Source organism: Diabrotica virgifera, chromosome 6 (assembly GCF_917563875.1).
Source record: "Diabrotica virgifera virgifera chromosome 6, PGI_DIABVI_V3a".
Taxonomy (NCBI): Eukaryota; Metazoa; Arthropoda; class Insecta; order Coleoptera; family Chrysomelidae; genus Diabrotica; species Diabrotica virgifera.
In genome coordinates, this window is record NC_065448.1 from 55,544,094 (window position 1) to 55,570,482 (window position 26,389).

Consider the following 26,389-nt stretch of genomic DNA (forward strand, 5'->3'; position numbering starts at 1 on the left):
GAGTTTTTTCACTAAGTCAATACTTTTCGAGATATTTGGCAGTAAATATGTTCATTTTCTCAACAAAATAACCACGCTTTTAGACGGTTTTTCGCAAATAACTCAAATAGCAAGTATTTTGTCGAAAAAACATTCTAAGCAAAAATATAGCATGTAAAAAATTTAAAAAAAAATGGTGTATATTATCACGTCTCTGTATCTAGTAGAAGCAGAGTTGTAGCTAATGAAAAATAGGTTCATATTCGTCAAATTCCGAATGGAATACTTTAACGTGAAATAACCAAAAATGAAGCACATTTCGGGGAAAACTTATTACAACTTATTTAAAGTGTTTAAAAAAAGCTTAATTTTTGTTTTATAAAAAAAATTTCTAGCATCAAAAGTAAACAAGTTACGCTCAAAATAAAGTTAGTCACTTTTTGTTTTGGTAAAAAAATCGAGAACATCACCCCCTAATTAGTATCTTAAATTAACTTAATCGTTACGACTTCACAAGTTTCTTGACTCGTGTATGTATTGTTTATATGATCTGTAAGTTTCATCGGTTTAAAGTCCTTATTATAGAAAGGGCTATAGTTAAAAGGGGTTGAACGAGTCACTGATCACGAATGTATGCAAATTTAGAAACACCAAATCTTAGAAATATTCAGAAAAGCAATGCTGACTTTTTTTGTTTTTTGAGATATTTGGTATCTCTAACAATTTTTAAGTTATTTTGAAAAAAAGCATATTTTTCAAAATTATTATTTTTAAAAATTTTACTTTGAAACCAAATTTTTTCAAAAATAAGCACTTTGAATCGATGAAACTTACATATCATATACACACAACATAAGTAAAATAATTTGTGGAGCGGTAACGATTAATTTCATTTAATAAGTTGCTAATTAGGGGGTGGTCTTCCCGAATTTTTTTGGCAAATCAAAAGGGACCAACTTTATTTTGAGTGTAACTTGCTTAAATTTAATGCTAGAAACCTTTTGTAAAAACAGAAATAAAGCTTTTTTTAAACACTTTAAAAAAGTTATAATGGGTTTTCCCCAAAAAGTGCTTAATTTTTTGGATATTTCACGTCGAAATATTCTATTTGAAATTTGGTGAATATGAATCTATTTTTCATTGGCTATAACTCTGGTTCTACGAGATCCAGAGATCTAACGCGTACACCATTTTTTTACTTTTTTATAGGCTATATTTTTGCTAAGAACGTTTTTTCGACAAAATACTTACTTTTTGAGTTATTTGCGAAAGACCTCTAAAAATGTGGTTATTGTGTTGAAAAATGAACATATTCACTCGCAAATAACTCGAAAGTATTGACTTAACGAAAAAGCTCTATAGAACAAAAGTTACTTAAAATTAGTCAGTTGACCCATTTCCGGACTTATTTTGGACATACATTCTTTCACCCCCAAGAGGGGGTAAAAGTCACCCCCAGGTCAAAAGCACACATCGGCACAATATCACTTTTTTTCTTTGACATGTAAGCTATACGTATGCCAAATTTGATGTCAATCCAAGCGGTTCTTTAACATTTAGAGCAAAAACCGTGAAAGAATGTACTACTTCTTCGGACCACGTTCGCCAGGTTATTTCCACTGTTTCGACTGTTCCTCGGTCTTTCGTGTGGGAAATCAAAAATTTCAAATATTAACTTAAACTTAACCGATAAAAGTCTGTTAGCATTTCTTGGTAGAAGTTTAGTTCTCTATCGATTTGAGTTAAAATTAAATATCTCATCCTTGAGATAGAGCACATATTCGCGCTATATAACTTATTTTGTTGGACATGTTTCCTATGCGTATTTAAATTTCATGTCAATCAAAGTGGTTCTTTAAAATCTGAGCAAAAACCGTGAAAGAATGGAATCCTTCAAAAAACTGAAAAAGAAAATTATAGTAATACGGTTTAAAAGATTTTAAAGAAACACAACCCAACACAGAGAGGGCGAAAAGATCGAAACAGTGGAGATGAAAACCCTTCGAAACATCGACGGTAATACTATGGGACAGATCTAGAAGTACAGATATACGACATAGATGCAAGGTGGACAACATTAATAACTGGGTAAGAAACAGAATAATAGAATGGAACGACTATACTAGCCGAATGACAAGTACAGTAGTAAGGACAGCAAGAGACGGTTCCCCAATTAGCCTAATAAAATAAAAAAAAGTCAAAATGTAAATTCGTACAGGTTAAAACAAATGTTATATCAAAGTTTAGGTGGGTACAAAAGATATTTTCAAGAAAGTATCCAAATCATACAAGGGGATCATTGTTTAAATAATTAAAAAGGGGTCATTTTTGCAAAAAAAATACTTTTTTAACTGCTGAGGTAATTTACTTATCAATGAAGGTCTATGGGATTTTTTTCTACAAAGCTGAAGCGTAAATCTTTCACATAAGACTTACTAAATTAAATTTGACCCTCTATTTATTTAAATAATTGTATATAAAACTTAAAAAACAAATTCGCAAATAATTATTTTTAGCGTTTTAAATAAGCACGATAATATATCTTATTTTACAGACTAAGTTGCGCCATGTTACCAGTATTAAGCAAAAAAAAATTGGTCAAAAAATATTTAATATTTTTTGAGATATTGAAGTTGTTTATTAAATGTTACTATATTTTCAATTGCAAAAACGCGGTTGTTGCCAAAGAAATATTCACCTGCTTAAGATCTCATTATTTTTATTTTTATGTATATTGTCGATAATTGTATGGATACATTCAAATTTCAATTAAACTCCCCCCTAAAGTGGCATTTGAAAATCATACAAATTTGTTTAAAATTTGTTTTTTTAATAACGTCGCGGGGATTAAGTATTTTAAAATTCCGTTTCGATAATTGGGTTCCTGGCAATTTTTTACTAATTAACACAATTTTTTTGTCGTTTTTTCTTCTTCTTTTTTTCCTTGGAGTTATATTACTACGGGCCCTTTTAGGGTTAAATTTTATTAAGAATGTCGAGCCTATGAGATCTAGATTGTAGACCTAAAAATATTAAGATTTAACTAAAATCTCTTAAATAAAATGTGGCTACTTACTGGGTTACGGGGTGTTTATTTAAAAATTTAAAAATTATTGTTACCAAGTACTTTAAAACTATTTAACGTATCCTTATCATACTTGGCAGAAAGTGTGGCTATTATACACCCTACTAAATTGTGATTAATAAACGTTTCTAGCTAGTGCCAGAGGCGTACGACAGGGGATAGTGAATGATTGACCCTTCCCAAATTCTACGCCACTGAGTGAATTACTATTTTAACGAAATTTTTCGATTCTCCAATACTTTGTATGTAAATAACTTTATTGGTATCGATAAAGTCATCAGTTTGAGAGATATTGGAAGTTTAAAATGAATGAATGAATGAATCAAAATAACTATGCCGTTTCATTTTTAACGTCCAATATCTCGAAAACTAATGACTTAATCGTTACCAGTAAAGAGTATATTATTTACATATAAAGTATTGGAGAATCGAAAATTTCACTAAAATAGTAATTCCCTCAGTGACGTAGAATTTGGAAAGGGTCAACCATTAACTATCCCCTGTCGTACGCCTCTGGTAGTAGCTAGAAACTTTTATTTGTCACAATTTAGTAGACTGTATAGTACTCACACTTTCTGACAAGTATGATAAGGATGCGTCAAATAGTTTGAAAGTACTTGGTAAAAATAATTTTTAATTTTTAAATTAAACACCCTGTAACTCAGTAACCAGCCACATTTTATTTAAGTGATTTTAGACCAATCTTAATATTTTTAGGTCTAGAATCTATAACTTAGAGATTCGACATTCTTAATGAAACTTAACCCTAAAAGGGCCCGTAGTAATATAACTCCAAGAAAAAAAAAGAAGAGGAAAAAAAGACAAAAAAATTTGTTAATTAGTGAAAAATTCCCAGAAACCCAATTATCGAAACGGCATTTCAAAATATTTAATCCCCGCGACGTTATTAAAAAAAACAAATTATAAACAAATTTTAATAATTTTCAAATGTCATTTTAGGGGGAAGTTTAATTGAAATTTGAATTTATCAATACGTTTATCGAAAACATACATAAAAATAAAACTAATAAGATTTAATACAGGTGAATATTTCTTTGGCAACAACCGCGTTTTTGCAATTGAAAATAGAGTAACATTTAATAAACAAATTCAATATCTCAAAAAATATTAAATATTTTTGGACTAATTTTTTTTTATTAATACTGATAACAAGTACAACCTCTCCTGTAAAATAAGATATTTTATAGTGCTTATTTAACACGTTAAGCCCCATGTGTACCACACTGGCACACACTCTAGTTTTATCTGGGACCGTGTGTACCTATCAGGCCACAGCGAAGTGTCGTGTTCCTAATGCCGTGGCTCGTCGAGGATCGCATTTGCCGTGCTTTCTTATGTATAAATGTGTGTAAACGGTCTGTGGTAAACAAAATCAGAGGTTGGTCCGTTAAACCACGTGTTCACAAACAGGTTAGGTTATAATTTCTAACATGCTTCAGTCAGTATCGGTTCGAACGTCTAACGAGGCTAACACTATTTTCTCTTCAGTTTTTTGTTAAAAAGTGGAACTAAAAAATAAGATAATGTTCCGTAAAGGACTATCGGAAGACGAACTTCGCAGACTTGCTGAGGAGAGTGACTTTAGTGATAGTAGTATGTCTGAAAGTACGTTTTATGATTCTGATGCCGATCCAGTGTACAATGAAAATGTTACTGATGGTTCTTCAGACTCATACAGTAGTGAATATGAGTCTCGTAGAAAAAAAGCTAAAATTTGCAAACAAACACAAAATTGCAAAGAATTTACTGCAGGTTCTAGTTCTAACCAAAAGGAGGCTGATACAAGAAGGATAGGTAAATTATTTAAGAATGCACAAATTCGGTTTGTACTTTACTTTTTTTTTGCTTTGTAGAAAAAGCTGAATCTGCAAACGTTAGCCTGGAAGCTGTTATTGACGATGTATCAAGAAATAAAATAACTGCAGGTCCTAGTTGTATCCAAAAGGAGGCTGATACAAGAAGGATAGGTAAGTTATTTAGGAATGCACAAATTCTGTTTGTAGTTTACTTTTTTTTTGCTTTGTAGAAAAAGCTGAATCTGCAAACGTTAGCCTGGAAGCTGTTATTGACGATGTTGTATCAAGAAATAAAATAACATGGAGCGATGTGCCAAATCCAGATGATCTCAATAAGTTCGAACTATCATTTACTTCAGGAATAAATCAGGAAGAACTCGCAAAACTTACAGACCACAAACCAATAGATTTCTACCTACTGTTTATCGACCGTCAAGTGCAAGATTTGTTGGTTACTGAAACTAATAAATACGCCGAACAAACCATAATCGCTGGTATTGTAAATGAGTCAATAACGAAACATTCGCTTATGAGTAACTGGAGACCAATTGACAGAAAAGAATTGCTTCGATTTTTGGCTCTCATTATTTGGATGGGGTTAGACAGAAAACCGAAACTCAGAAATTATTGGAGTAACAATTTACTTTACAAAAATGAAGTTTCTAAAATGTGTGAAATAAGTAGAAGTCGATTTGAAATATTATTACACTTCTTTCACATTTCAGATAACGAGAGCTGCCCACCTGGAAACAGACTCTACAAAATTTCTCCTCTTGTACAAATACTAAATGAAAAGTTTCAGAAAATGTGTACTCCTAGAGAATCGTTATGTATTGACGAAACTATGGTGCCATTTCGTGGTAGACTTAGTTTTTTGCAATACATTCCTGGAAAAAGACACAAATATGGAGTCAAATTGTTTAAACTTTGCGTCGCAGATGGATATACGTACGCCGTTAAAGTGTACGGTGGAAAAGAGATGCAACCATCTGAAAAGTCGTTAGCATCCAGAGTGGTGATGGAACTTATGCAACCGCTTCTAGATACAGGCAGAAGTTTATATAGTGATAATTTTTATACGAGTGTTGACTTGGCTCATGATTTAAATAATAGGAAAACCCATTTAGTCGGAACATTACGTTCCAATAGGAAACATAATCCCAAAGCGGTAGTCAATGCAAAATTAAAAAGAGGTGACATGAAGTATCTACAGAGTAATACAAAAGTTGTTATCGGAAAATGGAAAGATAAACGGGACGTTTTGTTTTTAACGACCAAGAATATTCCTTTGATGATAGATGTTCAAACAAAACGTGGACCTGTTCCCAAACCATCGACCATTGTTGACTATAATTCTGCAAAATCTTTTATCGATGTGTCGGATCAAAAGGCTGCATATAATTCCCCTGTTCGACGAAGTATGAAGTGGTATCGTAAATTGGCTGTGGAATTACTAACAAATACCGCACTTGTGAACTCTTTAGTTCTCTACAAATCTGTTACTGGCAAACATCTCTCAATTACTGAGTTCCGTGAACAGATTGTTCAAAGTCTTTTAATGCCTCAAACAACTTCTGAAAACTCTTTAACAACTTCTGAAAACTCTTTAACAACTCTGCATACGTTGGACGAGAAAGAGAAAAGGGGAAGGTGTTCAGCATGTTACAAGAACTTTTCGAACCGTGAAGGAAGAGCATCAGCGATGAAGAATGCCAAAAGGGTATACACTTTTTGTCCGGCATGTGCCGTTAATACCGCATATATGTGTGTTAAGTGTTTTGTGAATATTCATACATGTTCTTTGAAAAAATAAATTGTTTTTGTATTTTTAAACTTAAAATATCTTAGGGAGAAGGTATTTGATTATCTTCCTGGTGTGAGCCAATATGGCACACATGGTCAACATTAAAACAAATTACAAAAATAATTATAAATAGACCGTGTGTACCCTGTTGGTACATGCTGTTTTTTTACTTAAAAAATGTATTTTGTTTTTATTTTAGAATAGAAATAAATAGTTATACACATTCTTATTTCAAAATTATTAAAAAAATGTTCCGGTCTGACAGAAAAATTATGTCATGATGGTCCGGGGCTTAACGTGTTAAAACGCTAAAAATAATTTTTTGCAAATTTGTTTTTAAAGTTTCATGTATAATTATTTAAATAAATAGGGTAATATACCATAATTAATAACTTATAATAAGATTATATTAATATGCAAAAATCTGTGGCAAATGGACTAGTTTCCATGCCAAACATCACCATCATCATCATCATAAATAAATAGGGGGTCAAATTTAATTTAGTAGGTTATATGTGAAAGATTAACCCTTCAACTTTGCATAAAATAATCCTATAAATCTTCATTAGTAATTGAATGACCTCAGCAGTTAAAAAAGTAATTTTTTTGCAAAAATGACCCCTTTTTAATTATTTAAAGAATGATCCCCTTGTGTGATTTGGATACTTTCTTGAAAATATCTTTTGTACCCACCTAAACTTTGATATAAAATTTGTTTCAACCTGTACGAATTTACATTTTGTTTTACATGTAGTGAAATTTTATTTTACTAGACTAAATAGGAAGACGATCAGTGTGAAGACCACGAAAACGATGGAACGACAACTTAAGAGGCACATTGAAAAAATAGACAGAGTCATGTCTATACAAAAAGAATAATAAGAAGAAGAGGTTTAAAAGATACTATACTTTCTATAAGAAATCATATTGAAAATACGATATATTTTGATTCTATTTGATTATAGTGGATATAAAGCGTTTATTGGTTAAAGAACGGGATGTACACTCCTTCACATTATAATTTTACAAGAGAAATCTCTTAAATCGTGGCGGTTTCGCTTACTTTAACCAACGAATTTCCTAATTCAAATCAATTAAATGAGTAAAAGTAATTTAGTGAAATTCGAAAATTTGCAACAACTTTATTGTTTTTAATTATTCAAATATTTAATAGTCCAGTCGATGCCGCTCAACCTCTAAAAATCATAAGAATCAAGTAGAATTTTGCTGAAAATGTCTATTTTGGACCCCAAGAAAGGTGCAAGAAAGTTCTCCACTCCCACTCCCGGGAGATTCTCCCCAAAACTCTCCCTCGTAGGGGCGGAAAAACGAAAAAAATGGATTTACGCAGAATCTGTAAGCTGTAGAAAAGAATGTTTCAAACAAGATTTGTAGCTGAGATAATTTTGAACAATCATTTTTATTGACAATTTTTGTGTAGTTTCTGTTCTCTCAGAAACAACGTTTGAAGCGACCGGCGATTTTGAATGTCAATTGCGTGCGAAAGTCAATTTTTTTATAAAATTTTGTATCGACTAGACGGTAATAAGATATCTTTTGATCAGAGTGTCCTATCAACAAATAAAATGCGTTTTAGAGGTGAGGAGCGCAGCTTTCTTATACAATTGTGCATTTTGCTACAAACGAAGTCAGTTCCTATAAATCTGTTAAATAAATGACTTGTGTGATTTTTGTCATTTTTTACGATTCTCATGAAAGCGATGAAATCTATCACTTCTATTGACCGGTCGCTGTGGAATTGGGATGGTTAGAACATAATCTTCAAAACCTATAACCTGAATTTTCGTGTCTGAGTTTTGGCAATAAATATGAGGCATTTCAAATATGCCCAAAAAACGCTGAATTTAAACTTTCACGTTACATGCGGTCTCAGGTCACGGAAAATTGCATCCACGAAGACGGAGTTTCGTGGAATTTGTAGCTGAAGTTGTGATATTTTTAATCACGTACTTGTGCAATCGAAATAGTATATTATGCAACGAGCATTTAATGATGGTCATCATGAAGCGAGTATGAAAGTTACGAAACGAGCCGTATGTATGCGGCGAGTTTCGTATAGAGTACGAGCTTCATAATGATAATTAAATGCAAGTTGTATACACTATTTTTTCTATGATCATTCACAACAAAAAATATATTCAAATTTATTAATTTTGTAACACAAATAAATTCAGTAGTTTGTCAGTTTGACGGTTTGTTTACATATTGAGAACTGTCAAAGCGTATGTATTTGACTCGCTATTGGTCACTGCTCGTGTATTTTCGAAGCGAAGATCGGTGGAATATGCGCATTTTATCAATGAAATTCGATATTTTTAAGATATTCCAGAAGCCGCTACAGATAAAATGTTTTAACGACCTATATTAATCATTCAGAATTACTCAACGGATATTAGTACAGTTAAAAAAATTAAGACGATAACCGGACAACATTGATTTAATGAGTAAAATTTAGTTTTTTTTTACTTTAATGACAAAAAGAGCAAGCCCATTAGCAGAACCTAATTAAAAATTATTTTGCACATCATATTTGAAACATTATTTGGTTGAAAAATCTCATTTTTGTTGGCAAAAAAATATATTAATTTGTTTGGACTAAATTACGGTTGTGCTTATCTTAAAAAGGATATGTTACTATCAACATTCGCACAGTGTTGCCAAACTGAATTTTGTTATTTTGGGTGTAAATTTTTTCCACGGATCTCCGAGGGTACTATACCACCTTTATCGCGAATGCCATATCGCTATTCTATTGGTTAAAAATCTGTATCTTAATGAAAATCTGTATCATAATGAAGTTCATTATGATACAGGTAGTGACATCATAATTGATATATTATCTATTATAGTATGAGAATAGAAAAAGAAGTTTTAAACGTTTTATTTTAAGTATAATACTGGCAGTAGCCCGCTGGCAGTAGTCTAGCCATGGACGTATAAATTATCAAAGATCTTTATTTATACGTCCATAAGTCTAGCAGAGCGTATTGTTTTCTAAGGTTTCCATTGAAATTCCAAGACTCGCCTGCGTGAAGCGACTATATTCAATCAATAGTAAAATCATTCAGCTTCAATTTCCCGTTTAGAACATCCCGAAGTATGGTCGGAATCTAAAGTTATTTACTTTTTTGTGAAAAATTAGGAAATCGGTAAATCTGGCATTATATTTCAAATAAAACGTTTAAAACTTGTTTTCGATTGCACAAGTACGTATTTCAAAACAGTTCAACTTCAGTTAAAAATTCCACCTAATGCCGTCTTCGTGGAAGCATTTCTCGTGACGTGAGGTCGTATGTATCCTCAAAATCGAAATTTCATGTCATAGGAATTAAAAACTTGCCGACTAATATTTTTTTTAAGTGTATTCGTCAAAATCAGTGTTTGTAATGTCCATAGTTTTAAATATTTTATAAAATTTCAACGCTTTTAAAAATACCAATAAATGGAATCTGGAAGAACCAGACAAAAACAACTATATCACAGAAAGAAGCACATAAAAAATCAACCAGTACATCTGGTATCCTACAGGCGTAAAATAGTTTGATACAACCTGACAACTGAGTGAAAGTGAATAACATGTTAGCTTGTAACCCCTTTTAACTGATATCTTATCGTTTTGTTTTCAACAACAAACAATAAAACCTTTTTTGATCTAGGATGGGACCCCACTATTTAACATAAATAAACAAGCAAGATTGTAAGTATGTATTTGTTTTGTTCAGTTCAAATGCATCCAATGTATATATAATAAAATGTAACTATAAATAGAGAAAATATTGCTTATGGGATTTATTCTTTTCGATAGGGCTACCTTCTTTAAAATCCGAAACAAATAATTCAAATATTGACATCTTACGCTTTTCCTTTTAATGCCCTATAAATATGCCCTCAAGTTCTTGTATCACATATGTCCGGTCTGTTTTGCACTTCAATTAAAAACCGTTCCGAATCGAAATTCATTTTAGGTGCTCATCCTATAAATTCTCGTAAACATCTGCGGCAGCTACAAAAGTGGTCCGTCTGAATGGCGTTTGCCACTAGTGGACGCCATTAGCAGTGAGGCTCGGCGACTGTGGCGAGCCACAGTCGCTCGTTTGGGGTGCGACGTCCACTTTACATAAGAACCCACGGTAAATCATCGGAAGCTGCTTTGTGGATCCACAGAGTAGCGCTGCAGAGTGGCTCGTCTGGTTTGGGCCTAAAACGCATTTTGATTTTTGTCAGTAGGACATTCCAATCAAAAAACATCGAATTTTTACCACCACGAGTTAATACAAATTTTATTTCAAAAATTGATATCGCACGTGTAACTGACATTCAAAATCGCTGGTAGCTTCAAGCCTTGTTACGTTGTTACTAAGGGAACGGCTCACTCTACACAAGAGGTTCTAAAAAAAGCAAGTGAATTTTTGTTCAAAATTATCTCAGCTACATTTCTTGTTTGAAACTTTTTTGAAGTTATACTTCTTTAGGCGAGTTGCGTTGGGAGTAAATGTATATGTGCGCGAATTCATCAAGTCTTGGTCCTAGGCGCAGCTAGGAGGACAGAGACAAAAAGCAAGTTTATAATAATTGTAGTGACTTTTTAAATAGTTTTTAAAAGCAACAGGTGCGTAATTGTAAATGTTTCAGTATTGTAATAAAAAATTACACACATATTTGGAAAATGTAAAATGTAGGTACCTAAGTAGCTAGTAGGTAATGCTTTAATTTACATAATTTGATTACCAACAAAATTTCTACCAATCTTCATCTAATATTGGTTTTTTAATATATATTTTGTTGTATTTTAATATTTTAATTCCACAAGAATCAAACTACATAATTTGATTAAACTAAGAGAATAAACAACTACCAAAAAAGTTTAAAACGTTCATTTGGTGTATATTCCCGCATCATTCATATGTCTCGGTAGCTAAATTCTGCGTACGTTGATTTTAAAATCTAACAACCTGATATGCGCAGGTTCGATCTCCAATGCAAATTTTTATTTTTTTATATATATATATATATAGGGTGTCCCAAAAGTAGTGGAACGGTCGAATATTTCGCGAACTAAACATCGGATCGAAAAACTGAAAAATACGTTTTCAATCATTTTCAAAAATCTATCCAATGACACCAAACACCAACCCCCACTACACCCCCTGGAGGTGGGGTGGGGGGTAACTTTAAAATCTCAAATAGAAACCCCTAGTTTTTCTTACAGATTTGGATTCGTTACGTAAAAGTAAGCAACTTTTATTCAAGACATTTTTTCGAACTGTGGATAGATGGCGCTATAATTGGGAAAAACCATTTATCCTGATACCATAGGTAAATTATAGAAACGGTCTAATATCTCGAGAAATACACTTCCAAATGAGAAACCAAAAAACAGTTTTTTAATATTTTTCGAAAACCTATCGATAAACACCAGAAATGACCCTCCAACCCACCCCCTGGAGACGAGGTGGGGGGTAAATTTAAAATCTTAAATAGCAACCCCCACTTTTTATTGCAGATTCGAATTTATCACGAAAAATTAAGCAACATTTATTCGAAACATTTTTTAAAATTGTTGATAGATGGCGCTAATAAATCGTATTTTTCCAATTAAAGCGCCATCTATCAACAATTCTAAAAAATGTTTCGAATAAATGTTGCTTAATTTTTCATGACAAATCCAAATCTGTAATAAAAAGTGGGGGTTGCTATTTAAGATTTTAAAGTTACCCCCCACCCCACCTCCAGGGGGTGGGTTGGAGGGTCATGTTTAGTGTTATTCGATAGGTTTCCGAAAAGTATTAAAAATCTTTTTTTTGGTTTCTCATTTGGAAGTGTATTTCTCGAGATATTAGACCGTCTCTATAATTTACCTATGGTATCAGGATAAATCGTTTTTCTCAATTATAGCGCCATCTATCCACAGTTTGAAAAAATATCTTGAATAAAAGTTGCTTACTTTTACGTAACGAATCCAAATCTGCAAGAAAAACTAGGGGTTTCCATTTGAGATTTTAAAGTTACCCTCCACCCCACCTCCAGGGGGTGTAGTGGGGGTTGGTGTTTGGTGTCATTGGATAGATTTTTGAAAATGATTGAACACGTATTTTTCAGTTTTTCGATCCGATGTTTAGTTCGCGAAATATCCGACCGTTCCACTACTTTTGGGACACCCTGTATTTTATGATTGTAAGTATATTTATTATATTTTTTTTTTAGAAAATACGTATTTAGTTGAAATTTTTGTCAACAATTATTGTTCAGACATCATTTCTATGTTTCATTTTTCAATGTGTTTGCATGTGTTTTATTCTTTTATTTTTTTAATTTTTGGTATTGTTTTAATAAAATTTTTTGGAAAGTAGTAAGTATTAAAATTAGTTTAATATTTAAATAAAATATAAATAAACTGTTTAAGTATATTGATTTCGTTGAAATCATATAATAGAAGTATAACTTCTTACGTGCGTACAAAGTACACACACATTCTTTTTTTTCTACGGCACACAGATTCTTGGAAAATCAATGTTTTCCGTTTTCCACTATGGAGTGTTTTAGGGAGAAGCCCGAAGGTAAAAGTATCAAAGTTTGTTGCATCTCTTTTGGAGTCCCAAAAGTGACATCCACAACAAAATCTAGATTTTTTGCCTGCTTTTTAGAGGTCAAATCTCTGATGACTGGACTATTGAAACAACATAAAATTAATATTTGCTGCTAAATTTCTCATTTTTATAATTATTGTTTAAATACAAATTCGTTGCGAATGAATGCTTATATTTAACGAACTATCGAAATATCCGATAAATTAAATATATGTTAGATTTTATTATTTTCTAATGGTGTAATCAATCCATCGATGAGGATGAGCAAACTTTTGTAGTATTGAGCCAAAAATAAAGGGAAACATTTTGACGGGCCATAATATTTTTTTATCTAAAAACTATAGTACACACACATGTTTATAGTATACATAGTGATGTGAGTCGAGAATATTTCCAAGCGAATATTCGCGAACATTGGAAAGTTTCCCAGAATATTCGCCTATAAAAAATGGAAATATTCTCCCGACCGCGAATATTCCCGGAAACTTTCAATGGAAAATTCTCGAGAATATTTCCGACAACTTTCAAGAATGTTTCCGAGAACTTTCCATAATATTTCCGAGAACTTTTGAGAATATTTCCAAGAATTTTTGAGAATATTTCCAAGAGCCTTTTGAAAATAAGAGTCGGTGACGTAATTTGAATTTACATGGAAGTAGCACTATTTAATTCACACGACCGGCGAACCTATACCACTGCCAATTACAAAAGGAACATTGTTTTGAACATTACCTTCATTGATGTTATACTAAAATACCTAAAGCTATACTAAAATCACAATAAAGATGCACTAGAAATAAACAAACCAAGACACGTTGAATGTTACAAGGAGTACTCCCAAATCATGATTTACAATGTATAAACTTTGCAAATCATGATTTGGGATTTACAATGTATAAACATTGTAAATCATGATTTGGGAGTGATTTGGTAGTATAGAAATATGGGAATATTTCAAAAGTGAAATAATAAATAAAGAGAAAAAATTCAAAACTACAATAAAGTTATATCATTGAAACTTCCTGTAAAAACTAGATGGAGTTCAATCCTTAATTGTATAAATAGCATTAAGTATTGCGTCTAAAAGTGATTTACCGATGCTTATGGTCATAGTGGGAGAACATTTTAAATATTCACGGAATGTTAAACAGAACTGCCTGGATGATGAAATATTTTGGATAAAGTTGCAAATGGTAGCAGTTGTGCTAACACCAATTGTGAAATGAATTAGGTACTTTATTGGAAGGCAATATGTTTAAAATATCCCAGGTTGCGAGGCATTTAAGGCTACAGAAAATATTTTTACCGAGTATATTCCATTACTTCCAATCAGTAAGTCTGCAGAAAAGAAATGCTTATCTAAATTAGAAAATAGAAAAAAATGGCTGTGAAACCTTTGCACTATGCTGCAAACTTACCTGATTCTTCTTTAACAGGACAAAGCCTCACTGGTGAAGAGCATAATATATTAGCTATGCAGTGTATAGACAAGATATTAACCAATCATCCCAAGTTTATTGACAAAAAAGAAAATATTTTTACAGAACTAACAAAGTTCTGTGAAAAAGCAGACCTTTGGTCAATGGATTTTATTTGGCTTTCAGCACGATCAGTAGATTGTATAAGCTGGTGACAAGGAATGTGCACCAAAACTTAAAAGATTAGGCAATTACAATACTGGGGTTACCAGCTTCCTACGCCTAAACAGAGCGTAGTTATAGCACATACTCTTTCATACCTAATAAAAGGAGAAATAGACTGACTATAGATAGAGCAGGGAAGTTAACGTATCATAGCTCATAATGAAAAACTCTTAAAAAACCATAAACATGGAAAAATGGTATGTGATGAGATTCTTTCTCATCTGTTGGAACCAGGGCAAGACTCTATATTCATATCAGAAAATGAAAGATTAAGCGAGACGGAGAGAGACTCTTCATTATATTCTCTTCATAATACAGAGTCCGGCTAATTCTTGACCATTCCTTAGAATTTTGTAGTTTCTTCTGTTATTACTCGTTAAGAAAGCAGTTCCTGCTTTAATACTATATATTATATATTAATACAGATTACCGGAAGTAAGTTCCTACGTAATCAATTTTGGTTTGTTTATTGTAATGTTATCTTTTTTATTTTAATATTTTTTTTAAATAACTTTTGTTTGTTGTAATGTTCTTTTTTATTTTAAAATTTTTTTTAAATAACTTTTTTAGTTTTAATTATAATTAATAGTCAGAATGACTAATAACAAATATTCAAGTATTTTTTTTAATTAAGTTAAATAAATTTTAAAAGTATTTTTGGAGATTTAATTTTTAACAATCAATTTTTTCTGTACATAGTCGGAATACAACAACAATAAGTAAACCTAACTACTGATTTGTATAATTTATTATAATAATTTTAATAAAAATGCAATATTTCCATAAGTTACCGAAAGTTTTCAATATTCCCGGAAAGTTTCCGGAAACTTTCCGGCGTTCGAATCTTTCCGGAAATTTTACATCACTAAGTATACATGTTTATATCATTTATACACCTTTTATATCAACAGGAAATGAGTGTCAGTTTTGACAACAGTTGATCATAATTTGATTCAAATTAGGACACACAGACCCAAATAAAAATAATGTAATATAGAAAAATACATACAAATGAAAATTTCTAGTTAAGACACGTGGATCCAAGATTGTGCATAATTATGTACAATTATCAGTGTTTTTATAATTTATATATGTACTCCGTTTATCAACTTATCACCTCTTTACTATCGACTTCCTAACATACATGTTATGACACTGACGTGTAAACAACGCATATTGCAATTGTGACGTTCAAAGGGTCTAGCCGGGTAAGGTGGTGAAAAGTGCCCCCAACTCGAATTAAATTCCATATAGGCCACTTTTTAGCACATAGAGAAGAACTCACTTTCTGGAATTTTTAGCCCCCTAGGTGGTCACGTGACCCCCTAGAGCCTAATTAGGCTTTTTAGGTTTTTATTTTTTATCTCAGCCGCATCAAGAGCTAGCCAAAAAAAACTTTATTTAAAAAAGTTGCAAGTTTTAAAAAGATCTATATGAAAAATTTTTTTTTATAATTTTTGGCGGGAGATTCCAATTTTTAGAACAATTTTAAACTTTTAAATAACACTGAAAAAAAAAACTAAGACACTCGTTTTTACGAAAATCAATTATAATGTGTATTTTTGCACAATCTTTCATCCTGAATTTTTTCAGATTTTTAAAATTGGTGAAACGTACCTTTAAAAATAAAAAACCGCATTTTTTCGGTTTTTTTTTTCGTTTTTTGATACAATTTTATACATGTTTTTCAAAAAAGGTAACGCCGTCACTAGAATAGGTAAAAAACTGAAAAATAATTGGGGTTTGCTTTATAAAAATTTTTTGTAACGCCATCCATTTTCAAGATACAGGGCGTTGAAGAAAACAAAATTTTACACATTTTTTACGATTTTGCCGAAACTACTAGCACCATTGTATTAAAACTTGGCGGTTTTTAAGAGGTAGTTATTGTGCATGTTTTGACATACAATTAAGGATTTGATATTCATCATTGGCGCGCATAGGGGTAATGGTCTGAACTTTTTAAAGAATAAAGATAGTACGCCACTGACATATTTTAAACTAACAATCGTTTTTGAATTCCTCGTTCAATTTGTGACAAAAAATCTATCTTCTAATTTTTTCATACGACTCGCCATTTTTATTCAAAAAATAAAAGATCTTAACTCTTACAAAGTATTCGAACTTCTAGTAGTTTCTACATCTACATAATAGACCGGACAGTATCGTCGCCCCCGCTAGCGAAACTATTCCGATTCGATTTTTTTGCACAAACGTACTCAAAAAAAGGTCCTTATAACATATCCACAGGGTGCCGCGCGGTGCCGTGGTCAAACAATTGTTTAAACAATTTTTTTTAAACAAATTCTCAAAAATAATTTTTTCATTCCGAACAATATTTTCTCAGATAATTTTGGTCATTCTGAGCAAAAAATGGCTTTTGTCATTTTTCTCTAAAATTGATTGTTGTCGAGTTATATGCGATTAAAAATTTGAAAAATGCGAAAATGGCCATTTTCATGGCTTAATAACTCGATTAAAAATTATTATTATAAAATTCAAAAATTAACCAAACCGAGTTTCAAACCCCTTCTTTAAGGTCCCGAAGAGATTTTTGTCATTATTTTATTACAAAACTGTTATTTTTAATTATTAACAGTTAGCGATATAGTTCTGGATGTATCGTCGCCCACGTTAGTGAAATTATTCCGATTCGATTTTCTTGTGATTTTTCTCTAAAATTGATTGTTGTCGAGCTATACGCGATTTAAAATTAAAAAATGCGAAAATGGCCATATAACTCAACAGCAATCAATTTTAGAGAAAAATGACAAGATAGCTTTTTTGCTCAGAATAATACAAATTATCTAAAAAAAAATCGTTCGCAATGAAAAAATTATTTTTGTGAACTTGTTTTAAAAAAATTACAAAAAACAATTTTTCGACCACGACACCGCCCGGCACCATGTGGATGTGTTATAAGGACCTCTTTTTGAGTAAGTTTGTGCAAAAAAATCTAATCGAAATAGTTTCTCTAACGGGGCGACGATACAGTTGGACTATAGCGCTAATTGTTAATAATTAAAAATGACAGCTTTGTAATAAAATATCGACAAAAATCTCTTCAGGACCTTGAAGAAGGGGTTTGAAACTTGATTTGTTTAATTTTTGAATTTTATAATAATAATTTTTAATCGAGTTATTCAGCCATGAAAATGGCCATTTTCGCATTGAAAAGGACAAGAGAACTTTTTTGCTCAGAATGACCCAAATTATTTTAAAAAATTATTTTTGTGAATTTGTTTAAAAAAATTGTTTAAACAATTTTTCGACCACGGAACCGCCCGGCACCCTGTGGATATGTTATAAGGACATCTTTTTGAGTAAGTTTGTGCAAAAAAAATCGAATCGGAATAATTTCGCTAGCGGGGGCGACGATATTGCCCGGTCTATAAACTCGTACATCCATTATAAAAATTAATTCGAATACTTTGGAAGCGTTAAGATATTTTATTTTTTGCAGCAAAACGGCGCATCGTATGAAAAAATTAGAAGATAGATTTTTTGTCACAAATTTAACGAGGAATTCAAAAACGATTGATAATTTGAAATATGTCAGTGGCGTACTATCTTTATTCTTTAAAAAGTTCAGACCATTACCCCTATGCGCGCCAATGATGAATATCAAATCCTTAATTGTATGTCAAAACATGCACAATAACTACTTCTTAAAACCCGCCAAGTTTTAATACAATGGTGTTTCGGCAAAATCGTAAAAAATGTGTAAAATTTTGTTTTCTTCTACGCCCTGTATCTAGAAAATGGATGGCGTTACAAAAAATTTTTATTAAGCATACCCCAATTATTTTTCAGTTTTTTACCTATTCTAGTGACGGTGTTACCTTTTTTGAAAAATATGTATAACATTGTATCAAAAAACGAAAAAAAAAAAACGAAAAAAATGCGGTTTTTTATTTTTAAAGGTACGTTTCACCAATTTTAAAAATCTGAAAAAATTCAGGGTGAAAGATTGTGCAAAAATACACATTATAATTGATTTTCGTAAAAACGAGTGTCTTAGTTTTTTTTTTCAGTTATTTAAAAGTTTAAAATTGTTCTAAAAATTCGAATTTCCCGCCAAAAATTATAAAAAATTTTTTTTCATATAGATCTTTTCAAAGCTTACAACTTTTTTTAATAAAGTTTTTGGCTAGCTCTTGATGCGGCTGAGATAAAAAATAAAAACTTAAAAAGCCTAATTAGGCTCTAGGGGGGCCACGTGACCACCTAGGGGGCTAAAAATTTCAGAAAGTGAGTTCCTCTATATGTGCTAAAAAGTGGCCTATATGGAATTTAAATCGAGTTGGGGGCACTTTTCACCATCTTACCCGGCTAGGCCCTTTATGTGAATAAATAATATGCAAGGATAAGTTAAATAAAACCTTCATCCCATGTACCCTAAGGTTCACCACAGACCGTTCTGAGGATTCCAAAAGGAAGAAACATATTCTCTCACCCGGAAGTAAAGTGTCTCTTTATAAAAAAAAAACACTCAAAAAACAACTTTTTTCAGGGGAGACAAAAATAGATTTTTTCTACGAGCGTGCATAAATACTTTCGCGCACGCGTTTTAGTTTAGAAAGCTTTACTTTTCCGCACGCGTTTTACTTTTCCGCACTAATGCAATAAACTAATATTTAGATATTATTTACTATTGGAAACCCATTAATGACAGAATTATGACTGCCAGAGTTTATACCAGATACCGTAAGATAACAGTTATTCAGTGCTATGCTCCTACGAACATATCTCTCCACAAAGATAAAGACATTTTCTACGAACAACTAGAACAAACGACCCAACAAGTAAACAAAGGCGATATCCTAATAGTGATGGGCGATATGAACGCTAAAGTTGGAGAAGACAATATTAATTTAGAAACCGTAATGGGCAAACATGGCCTGGGAGTGATGAATGAAAATGGAGAGCGCTTTACAAATTTTTGCTCCAATCATCGTTTAGTTATTGGTGGAACCATCTTCCCACATAAAAATATTCACAAGGTAACATGGACTGCACCTGGTCATACAAGAGAAAATCAAATAGACCACATCGCCATATCAAAAAGATGGAGATCATCTCTTCTTGATGTACGAAATAAAAGAGGAGCAGACATCGCAAGTGACCACCATCTGTTAATTGGTACCATTAAAATCAAGATGGCAAAAAACAAAACCACAGGAAACACCAAAAGACCCATATATAATCTAAACAAATTAAAAACGCTCCCAGGAAAACACATGTTTAGGGAGGAGCTTCAAGTAAAAACAAGAGAACGTGAAGTAAATAGCTGGGAAGTGTTGGCAGAGTAGTTTCAAGTTAGAGAGTCGCAGTAGTAAGTACTCTCGGTAGCCGCCGAAGAGACAAGACGTGCAGAGTGCGGACGAGCAGCAGCAGCAGCGCAACAAGTCGAGGAGAGGGAAGTGCTTTGGTGTAACGTACTTCTTAGTACGGCTGTGAATGTAAGCACAGCAACACTAGAGCGCTCGCTCTCGCTAGACGCGAAGACGTGGAAGCAGAGGCAAAAGCCAACCTCTTGGATGTGGTGAAACTCAGGAAGTTTGATTTCATTGAATTTTCTGAGACATTGCAAACAAGGGTTGGAAAGCAGAATAAGCAATAGCGGGCTCGACGTGAGCCCGCTACGGGATACTCTCTGTGCCTCCGTTAGGAATGGGTACAGTTTAAAACACTGTGCCTCGACACTGCAAGGTGTAGTTATTTAGAATACATCTTGCAGCCCCGGCCCCTAAGGTCAGAGAGTTGAGAAAATCAAGAGGATCCCGTACCTAGTTCTGTCTAGGTACGAGAACTACCGCGCTGTTGTGCAGGGAGCCAACCCTGAAGTCGATGTGGTGTCGGGCCAATCGGCTGAAAAAAAGGCTTCTTCTAAAAGTTAGGTTACCGCTCCCAACCAAAGATGACACGAGTCAGATCTCGGTCACCCCCCAGATCCAAGGCGCTTTCCCCGCCAAGATATGCAGACTCTAAAGAGTCCCTCCTGTTACAGCACCCTGAAGAGAGCAGCGATGACCACTCGAGCGACCAGGAAGATGGAAAAGACGGTTTTACGATCCAAAATCGTAGAACAAGAAAAAAGAAAAAGAAGTCAAAAGGCAAGGACTCCACGCAGAACGTCGAGACCACCGAGAACGTCACCGAAGCCACCCAGGAAGTCGAGGATTCCCAGAACATCGAGGCCACCCAGGAAGTCGAGGACATGGACGAAGACGTCCCAGGCGCCGAAGGCGGGGGCACTACCAAACGTCAGCGGGTTGAAGAGGATGCCGCCAGCGAAGACGAGCTGACAAGGGCCAACGAAGAAATCAACCGACTCAGAACCCTGATGAAAGAATTTGCAGCAAACGTTGATGCAAACAACAAAAAATATGAAGAGGTGATCGCACAACAGAAGGCAGAGATCAAAGAGCTGAATACGGAGATTCGACGAATGAGCGAAAAGATGGATGCCAGATTCGACGAGTTGATAGCTCTCCAGAAACAACTCGCAAAGAAACCGGAGAAGAAAAACCCCGAAAAGACGGACAAAAAACCACCAGTAGAGCAGCCTGCCACCAAAAAGATGACCACCGAGCAGACTCGACCACCCAGCCAGAAGGCTACCACCTCGACGAAGGAGGCGTCCACCCAACAGAGGAAAAAGAGAAAGGAAGAGTTTCCACCCCTGGTGACACTAACCGACGAGGAAGACGCCACATGGACGTCCAACCAAGAAAAAGCCATGAAACTAGCTCCCCAGGTACAGCTACCCCTCCCCGAAGAACCAGTTCCATCCACGAGCACAGATAGGGACGCGCTTGCCGCTTCCAGTCAAACTGATACAGTGTCAATGGAAACAAACCAAAACGAAGAAGACGCCGAAGAAGCCGTGTTACCTGAAAACCAGGTAACACCATACAGAAAACCGCCTGTAATTAAGTTACAGAGTGTCAGCGAGACAGGGGCTATTCTTACCATAGCCCAGGGCAAAGGCATCATCACCACAAACAAAATCTCCAGAAGTGGCAGAGAGACGCTCATCCAGGCTAAAAGCCCGGATGACTACAGAAAGATGACAAGGATAGTGGAGGAATATGCAGAAGCATACGCCGCCAAAGAGAAAAAGAGGCTACAATGGATAGCCTTTCCACTCGACGAAGACAGGAAACCAAAATTAGTGTTACGAGGATTGCCCACGAATACCACCGAGAAGGCAATCCAAGAAGACATGGCAAACCAATATGGAATAACCTGCCACACAGCACGTAACATGTCTACGAGAGTAGGGAAAAGGAGGCCACTACCCATGTTTGTCATGACACTGGATCAGGAAGACGTGGAAAAAGCAAAGCGGGTAACGAACCTGTGCCACATGAAAGTTGTGGTAGAGGACCTACACAAGGCAGCAGGACCGACGCAGTGCTTCAACTGCCAAGGGTACCATCACGCCCAGAACTCGTGTCACAAGGACCCGAGATGTGTGAAGTGCGGCGAAGAACACCACTCAAAGCAGTGCCAGAGAGCCAGAGAAGTCAAGGCAACGTGTGCCAACTGCAATGGGAGCCACCCAGCCAACTACAGAGGATGTCCTAGGTGCCCAACCTGGGGGAGGCCTCCACCACAGAGGTCACAACAGCGACCACCACCAAACCGAAGACAGCAGGCAACCGGGGTATCCTACGCGCAAGCCACGCAGGGAGACCAACCAGCGCAGAACAACACACCGTCCAACCGACCAACCCTCCCAGACGAAGAGTACCTAGTCAGGATGGTCACAAACATCGTGACTAAGGTAGTCCAAGAGGTGATACTCAGCACCAGGCAGGCACAGAACTAATGGCAGAGAGGGGATACTTGAGGATAGGCTCCTGGAACCCGGGCGGCATAACCACAAATCAGAACATACTAGATGAACTCGCCAACAGATACGAGATGGACATCGTAGCAATTCAGGAAACAAAACTGACCAACAACTTCAACCTAAAGTTTCCTGGATACGACGTATATAGGAACGACCTCACTAGAAGATCAGGAGGAACGGCCATCCTAGTAAAGAAGGGTATTAGACACACCAGTTACACTACTCCACCACTGGTCAACATGGAAGCCACAACAATAGAAGTTAACATGAGGCAAGGCGCAATAAGGATCACATCAGCCTACGTAAGACCACAAGACCCTTTAATGGACGATGACCTAGATGCGTTCCTAAACATCGCCGAACCATCCATCATAATAGGAGACCTGAATGCAAGATCCCCCAACTGGAACGACAGAGCTACGAACAGGAATGGACGACTACTAAACAGATACATAGAAAATAACGAAGACACAATAGCAATGGGCCCAGAAGAACCTACCCACTACCCAGGAAACGCACTTCCGACACACATCGACTTAGTTGTAGCCAAAAACCTAGGACTGCAATCAGAATTAATCACGCTGGACGAAGGATCAACTGACCACCACCCCATCCTATTAGAAATCGGAACATGGGAAGAGACAAACCCGCCAAAAAGAACAAAAAAGAAAATAAAGTGGACTAACTACAAAAGGTTAGTAAGTGAAGGAATAAACATAGTGCCAGTAATAAACAATCCAGAAGAAATAGAAGGAAAAGTCCTAGAGTTCGAAAATATCATCCAAGAGGCAATTAGAAACAGCACAACAGAGGAAGATGTCGAGATATTCATGGGAAGGTTCAAAGACATACCACAAGAAACACAAGAGTTGATAAGGGAAAAAAATAGAGCAAAGAAAACAGCAAAAAGAACAAGAAACAGAGTAGATAAATCCTGGGCAAATACTTTAAATAGGGAGGTCCAAACGGCCCTAAAACTCCACCGTAGCGAAAAATGGGACAACTTTGTACAAGAGATGGAAGAACAAGACTCAAACATGAGAAATGTCTGGAAGCTCCAGAAAATGTTGAGAAGCGACAGGAAACCCATCCCCCCACTACATGGAAGATACGGCATGGTATACACCATAGAAGACAAAGCAGAGGCAATGAGGACTACACTCGAAGATGAATGCAGACTGAACTTCCACCAAGATGAAGACGACGACTTCCTGGAAGAAGTCGAAGAACAAGAAGAAGGACCAGAAGACCCAGAGGACTTCATCCCCCCAACATCACCGGAAGAAATCAATGAACATATCAAAAATAGTTCACCGAGAAAAGCGCCTGGCCTCGACGAAATAACCAACAGAGCCCTAAAATATTTGCCCAGAAAAGCTATAGTGTATTTCACAAATATTATAAACGCAATATTAAGATTCAAGACATTCCCAAACAGATGGAAAGAGGCCCGTGTCATCATGATTCCAAAACCTGGCAAGAATCACACATTCCCACAGAACTACAGGCCAATCAGCTTACTTCCAGCGATCAGCAAGATAGTGGAAAGAGTCATCCTCAGCAGACTGCAAGCGGAAACAACCCGACTAAATATCATCCCAGAGGCTCAATTCGGATTTAGAGCAGAGCACTCCAGCGAACTACAAGTCCTCAGGCTAACCGAGTACATAGCAGCCGGTTTCAATGATAAGCAGTACACTGGAGCAGCGTTCCTGGATGTAAGCAAGGCATTCGACAGAGTCTGGCACAAGGGGCTCCTATTCAAAATGCGGGATTACGGGTACAGCGGAGCGATGACGAGGCTAATCTCGTCGTACTTGGGCGGCCGGAGGTTCAGGATTCGGATAGGACAAGTCCTGTCCGAACTCGGAATCCCGGAGGCTGGAGTACCACAGGGAGCGGTCTTGTCACCCCTGCTGTACACGATATACACCGCAGATGTACCTAGAACACCAGGTACCCTCATGAGCCTCTACGCCGACGATACAGCAATAGCGGCCAAGCATAGAAACGCAGATATAGCAGTGACCAACCTACAAACTGCACTAGAAGAAATTGAAGCATGGTGTATCAAATGGAAGATAGCCATAAATTCAGAGAAAACACAAGCGGTTCTATACAAGAAAGGGAGACAGCAGCCAGAGGAACAATTGAGGGTGCAGAACAGGCCCATCGAGTGGAAAAACGAAGCCAAATACCTAGGAGTCATTATGGATAAAGGATTAACCTTCCAAAAACACGTAGAAGCCACAGTCCAGAAGGCCAACATAGCAAGAGCGAATCTAAGAGGACTCACAGGCAGAAAAAGTAAACTAACACTCAAAACAAGGTTAAGATTGATAAATAGTATAATCCTACCGGTATTAACTTATGCGTCTCTCGCATGGGGACACGTATGTAATACACACAAGAAGAAGATCCAAGCAGTCCATAACAACAGCTTGAGGGAGGCCGTCAGAGTCCCAAGATATGTAGCTGAAAGATTCCTGTTCAGAGAACTCCAACAGGTGAGAGTCACAGAAACCATGACAGACAAGGCAAGGGTCAAATTCGCAGAATTAGAACATCACCCAAATTACATACTGCGAGAGACGCTAAGATACGACGAGTTCCACCGATGGAAGCACAGACGCCCGAAACAACAAATTATAGGATAAACTAAAAGTGATAAGTGATAGTAGTGTGTTCGTAGCTCGAAACAAGTGCCGAAGATAGCGTTACCCACGAAGTCCAAGTACCACGACCACCTCCAAGGTAAGCAAATATTAGAAAATTAGAAGGGCCTTAAGCCCCCAAAAAAATTCATATAAAATAAAAAAATGGCGAAAGCCCCCAAAAAAATTAAAAAAAAACCAAAAACACAAAAAAATTAGAGCATCGAGTCATCGGGCGGGGCCCAGCAGGGCCCAACAGGGCTCAGTGGGGCTCGGCACGATGACTCGGGGCCCAAGCAAGCAATTTTTAGTACCGCGGATAAGTTATTAAGAAGATAAAGGCATAGAGCGCATCACGCTGGGCCTAGTTTTTTGCATTCGATTAGGATACCACAGTGGAATCTTATTACCCAGGGTTCCATTGTGAAGAGCATTTGGCTACGATAGTTGTGCCTCCATCGCGCATCAGCGTGCTATGGGGGGGAAAGGGATGGCCTGGGGCATTGGAGCGAGGTGGGGTGATCCCTGTATAACTCGGGTCAAAACACCTCGCCCCAATGACTTGTTACACCCGAATGTACTCCTTCGAGAGGGTGAACAAATCCCACAGGTCGGGTTAAATCAAATTGCTTGCTTGCTTGGAAGTGTTGGCAAATATTCTGACAGAAATATCTGAAGACAAACTGGGTAAAAAAGAGAAAGATAGAAAGGAATGGATATCAGATGAAACTTGGAACCTTATCGAGGAAAGAAAACAACGAAAAAAAGATATCTTGCAAGCAAGAACTGTAGAAGGAAGAACGAACCGACAACAAGAATATGAAACACTAAATAAAGCAGTTAAAAGGAATGCAAGAAGAGACAAAGGAAGGTGGGCTGAAGAACTGGCAAAACAAGGAGAAACAGCTGCACAACACAACAGGACTAGAGAGCTGTAC

At 35.6% G+C, this 26,389-nt stretch overlaps 2 protein-coding genes across 6 annotated transcripts in view; both read left to right on the forward strand.

Moving 5' to 3' along the window:
- LOC114343163 (protein pellino) overlaps window positions 1-26,389 on the forward strand; it is a 370,712-nt gene that overhangs the window by 276,978 nt on the left and 67,345 nt on the right. The window lies entirely within an intron of this gene.
- LOC126887000 (piggyBac transposable element-derived protein 4-like) lies at window positions 4,288-6,984 on the forward strand. Its single transcript, XM_050654277.1, has 3 exons — window positions 4,288-4,879; window positions 4,939-5,052; window positions 5,112-6,984. Exons 1-3 carry the CDS (start codon window positions 4,609-4,611, stop codon window positions 6,692-6,694), a joined length of 1,968 nt encoding a protein of 655 aa, XP_050510234.1. The 5' UTR covers window positions 4,288-4,608; the 3' UTR covers window positions 6,695-6,984.

Excerpts from the sequence above, each read along its gene's own strand:
- LOC126887000 (XM_050654277.1), top strand. The coding sequence starts at position 4,609 with ATGTTCCGTAAAGGACTATCGGAAGACGAACTTCGCAGACTTGCTGAG. Across the intron at positions 4,880-4,938 it reads GGCTGATACAAGAAGGATAG|AAAAAGCTGAATCTGCAAAC; the intron begins GTAAATTATTTA and ends TTTGCTTTGTAG. Across the intron at positions 5,053-5,111 it reads GGCTGATACAAGAAGGATAG|AAAAAGCTGAATCTGCAAAC; the intron begins GTAAGTTATTTA and ends TTTGCTTTGTAG.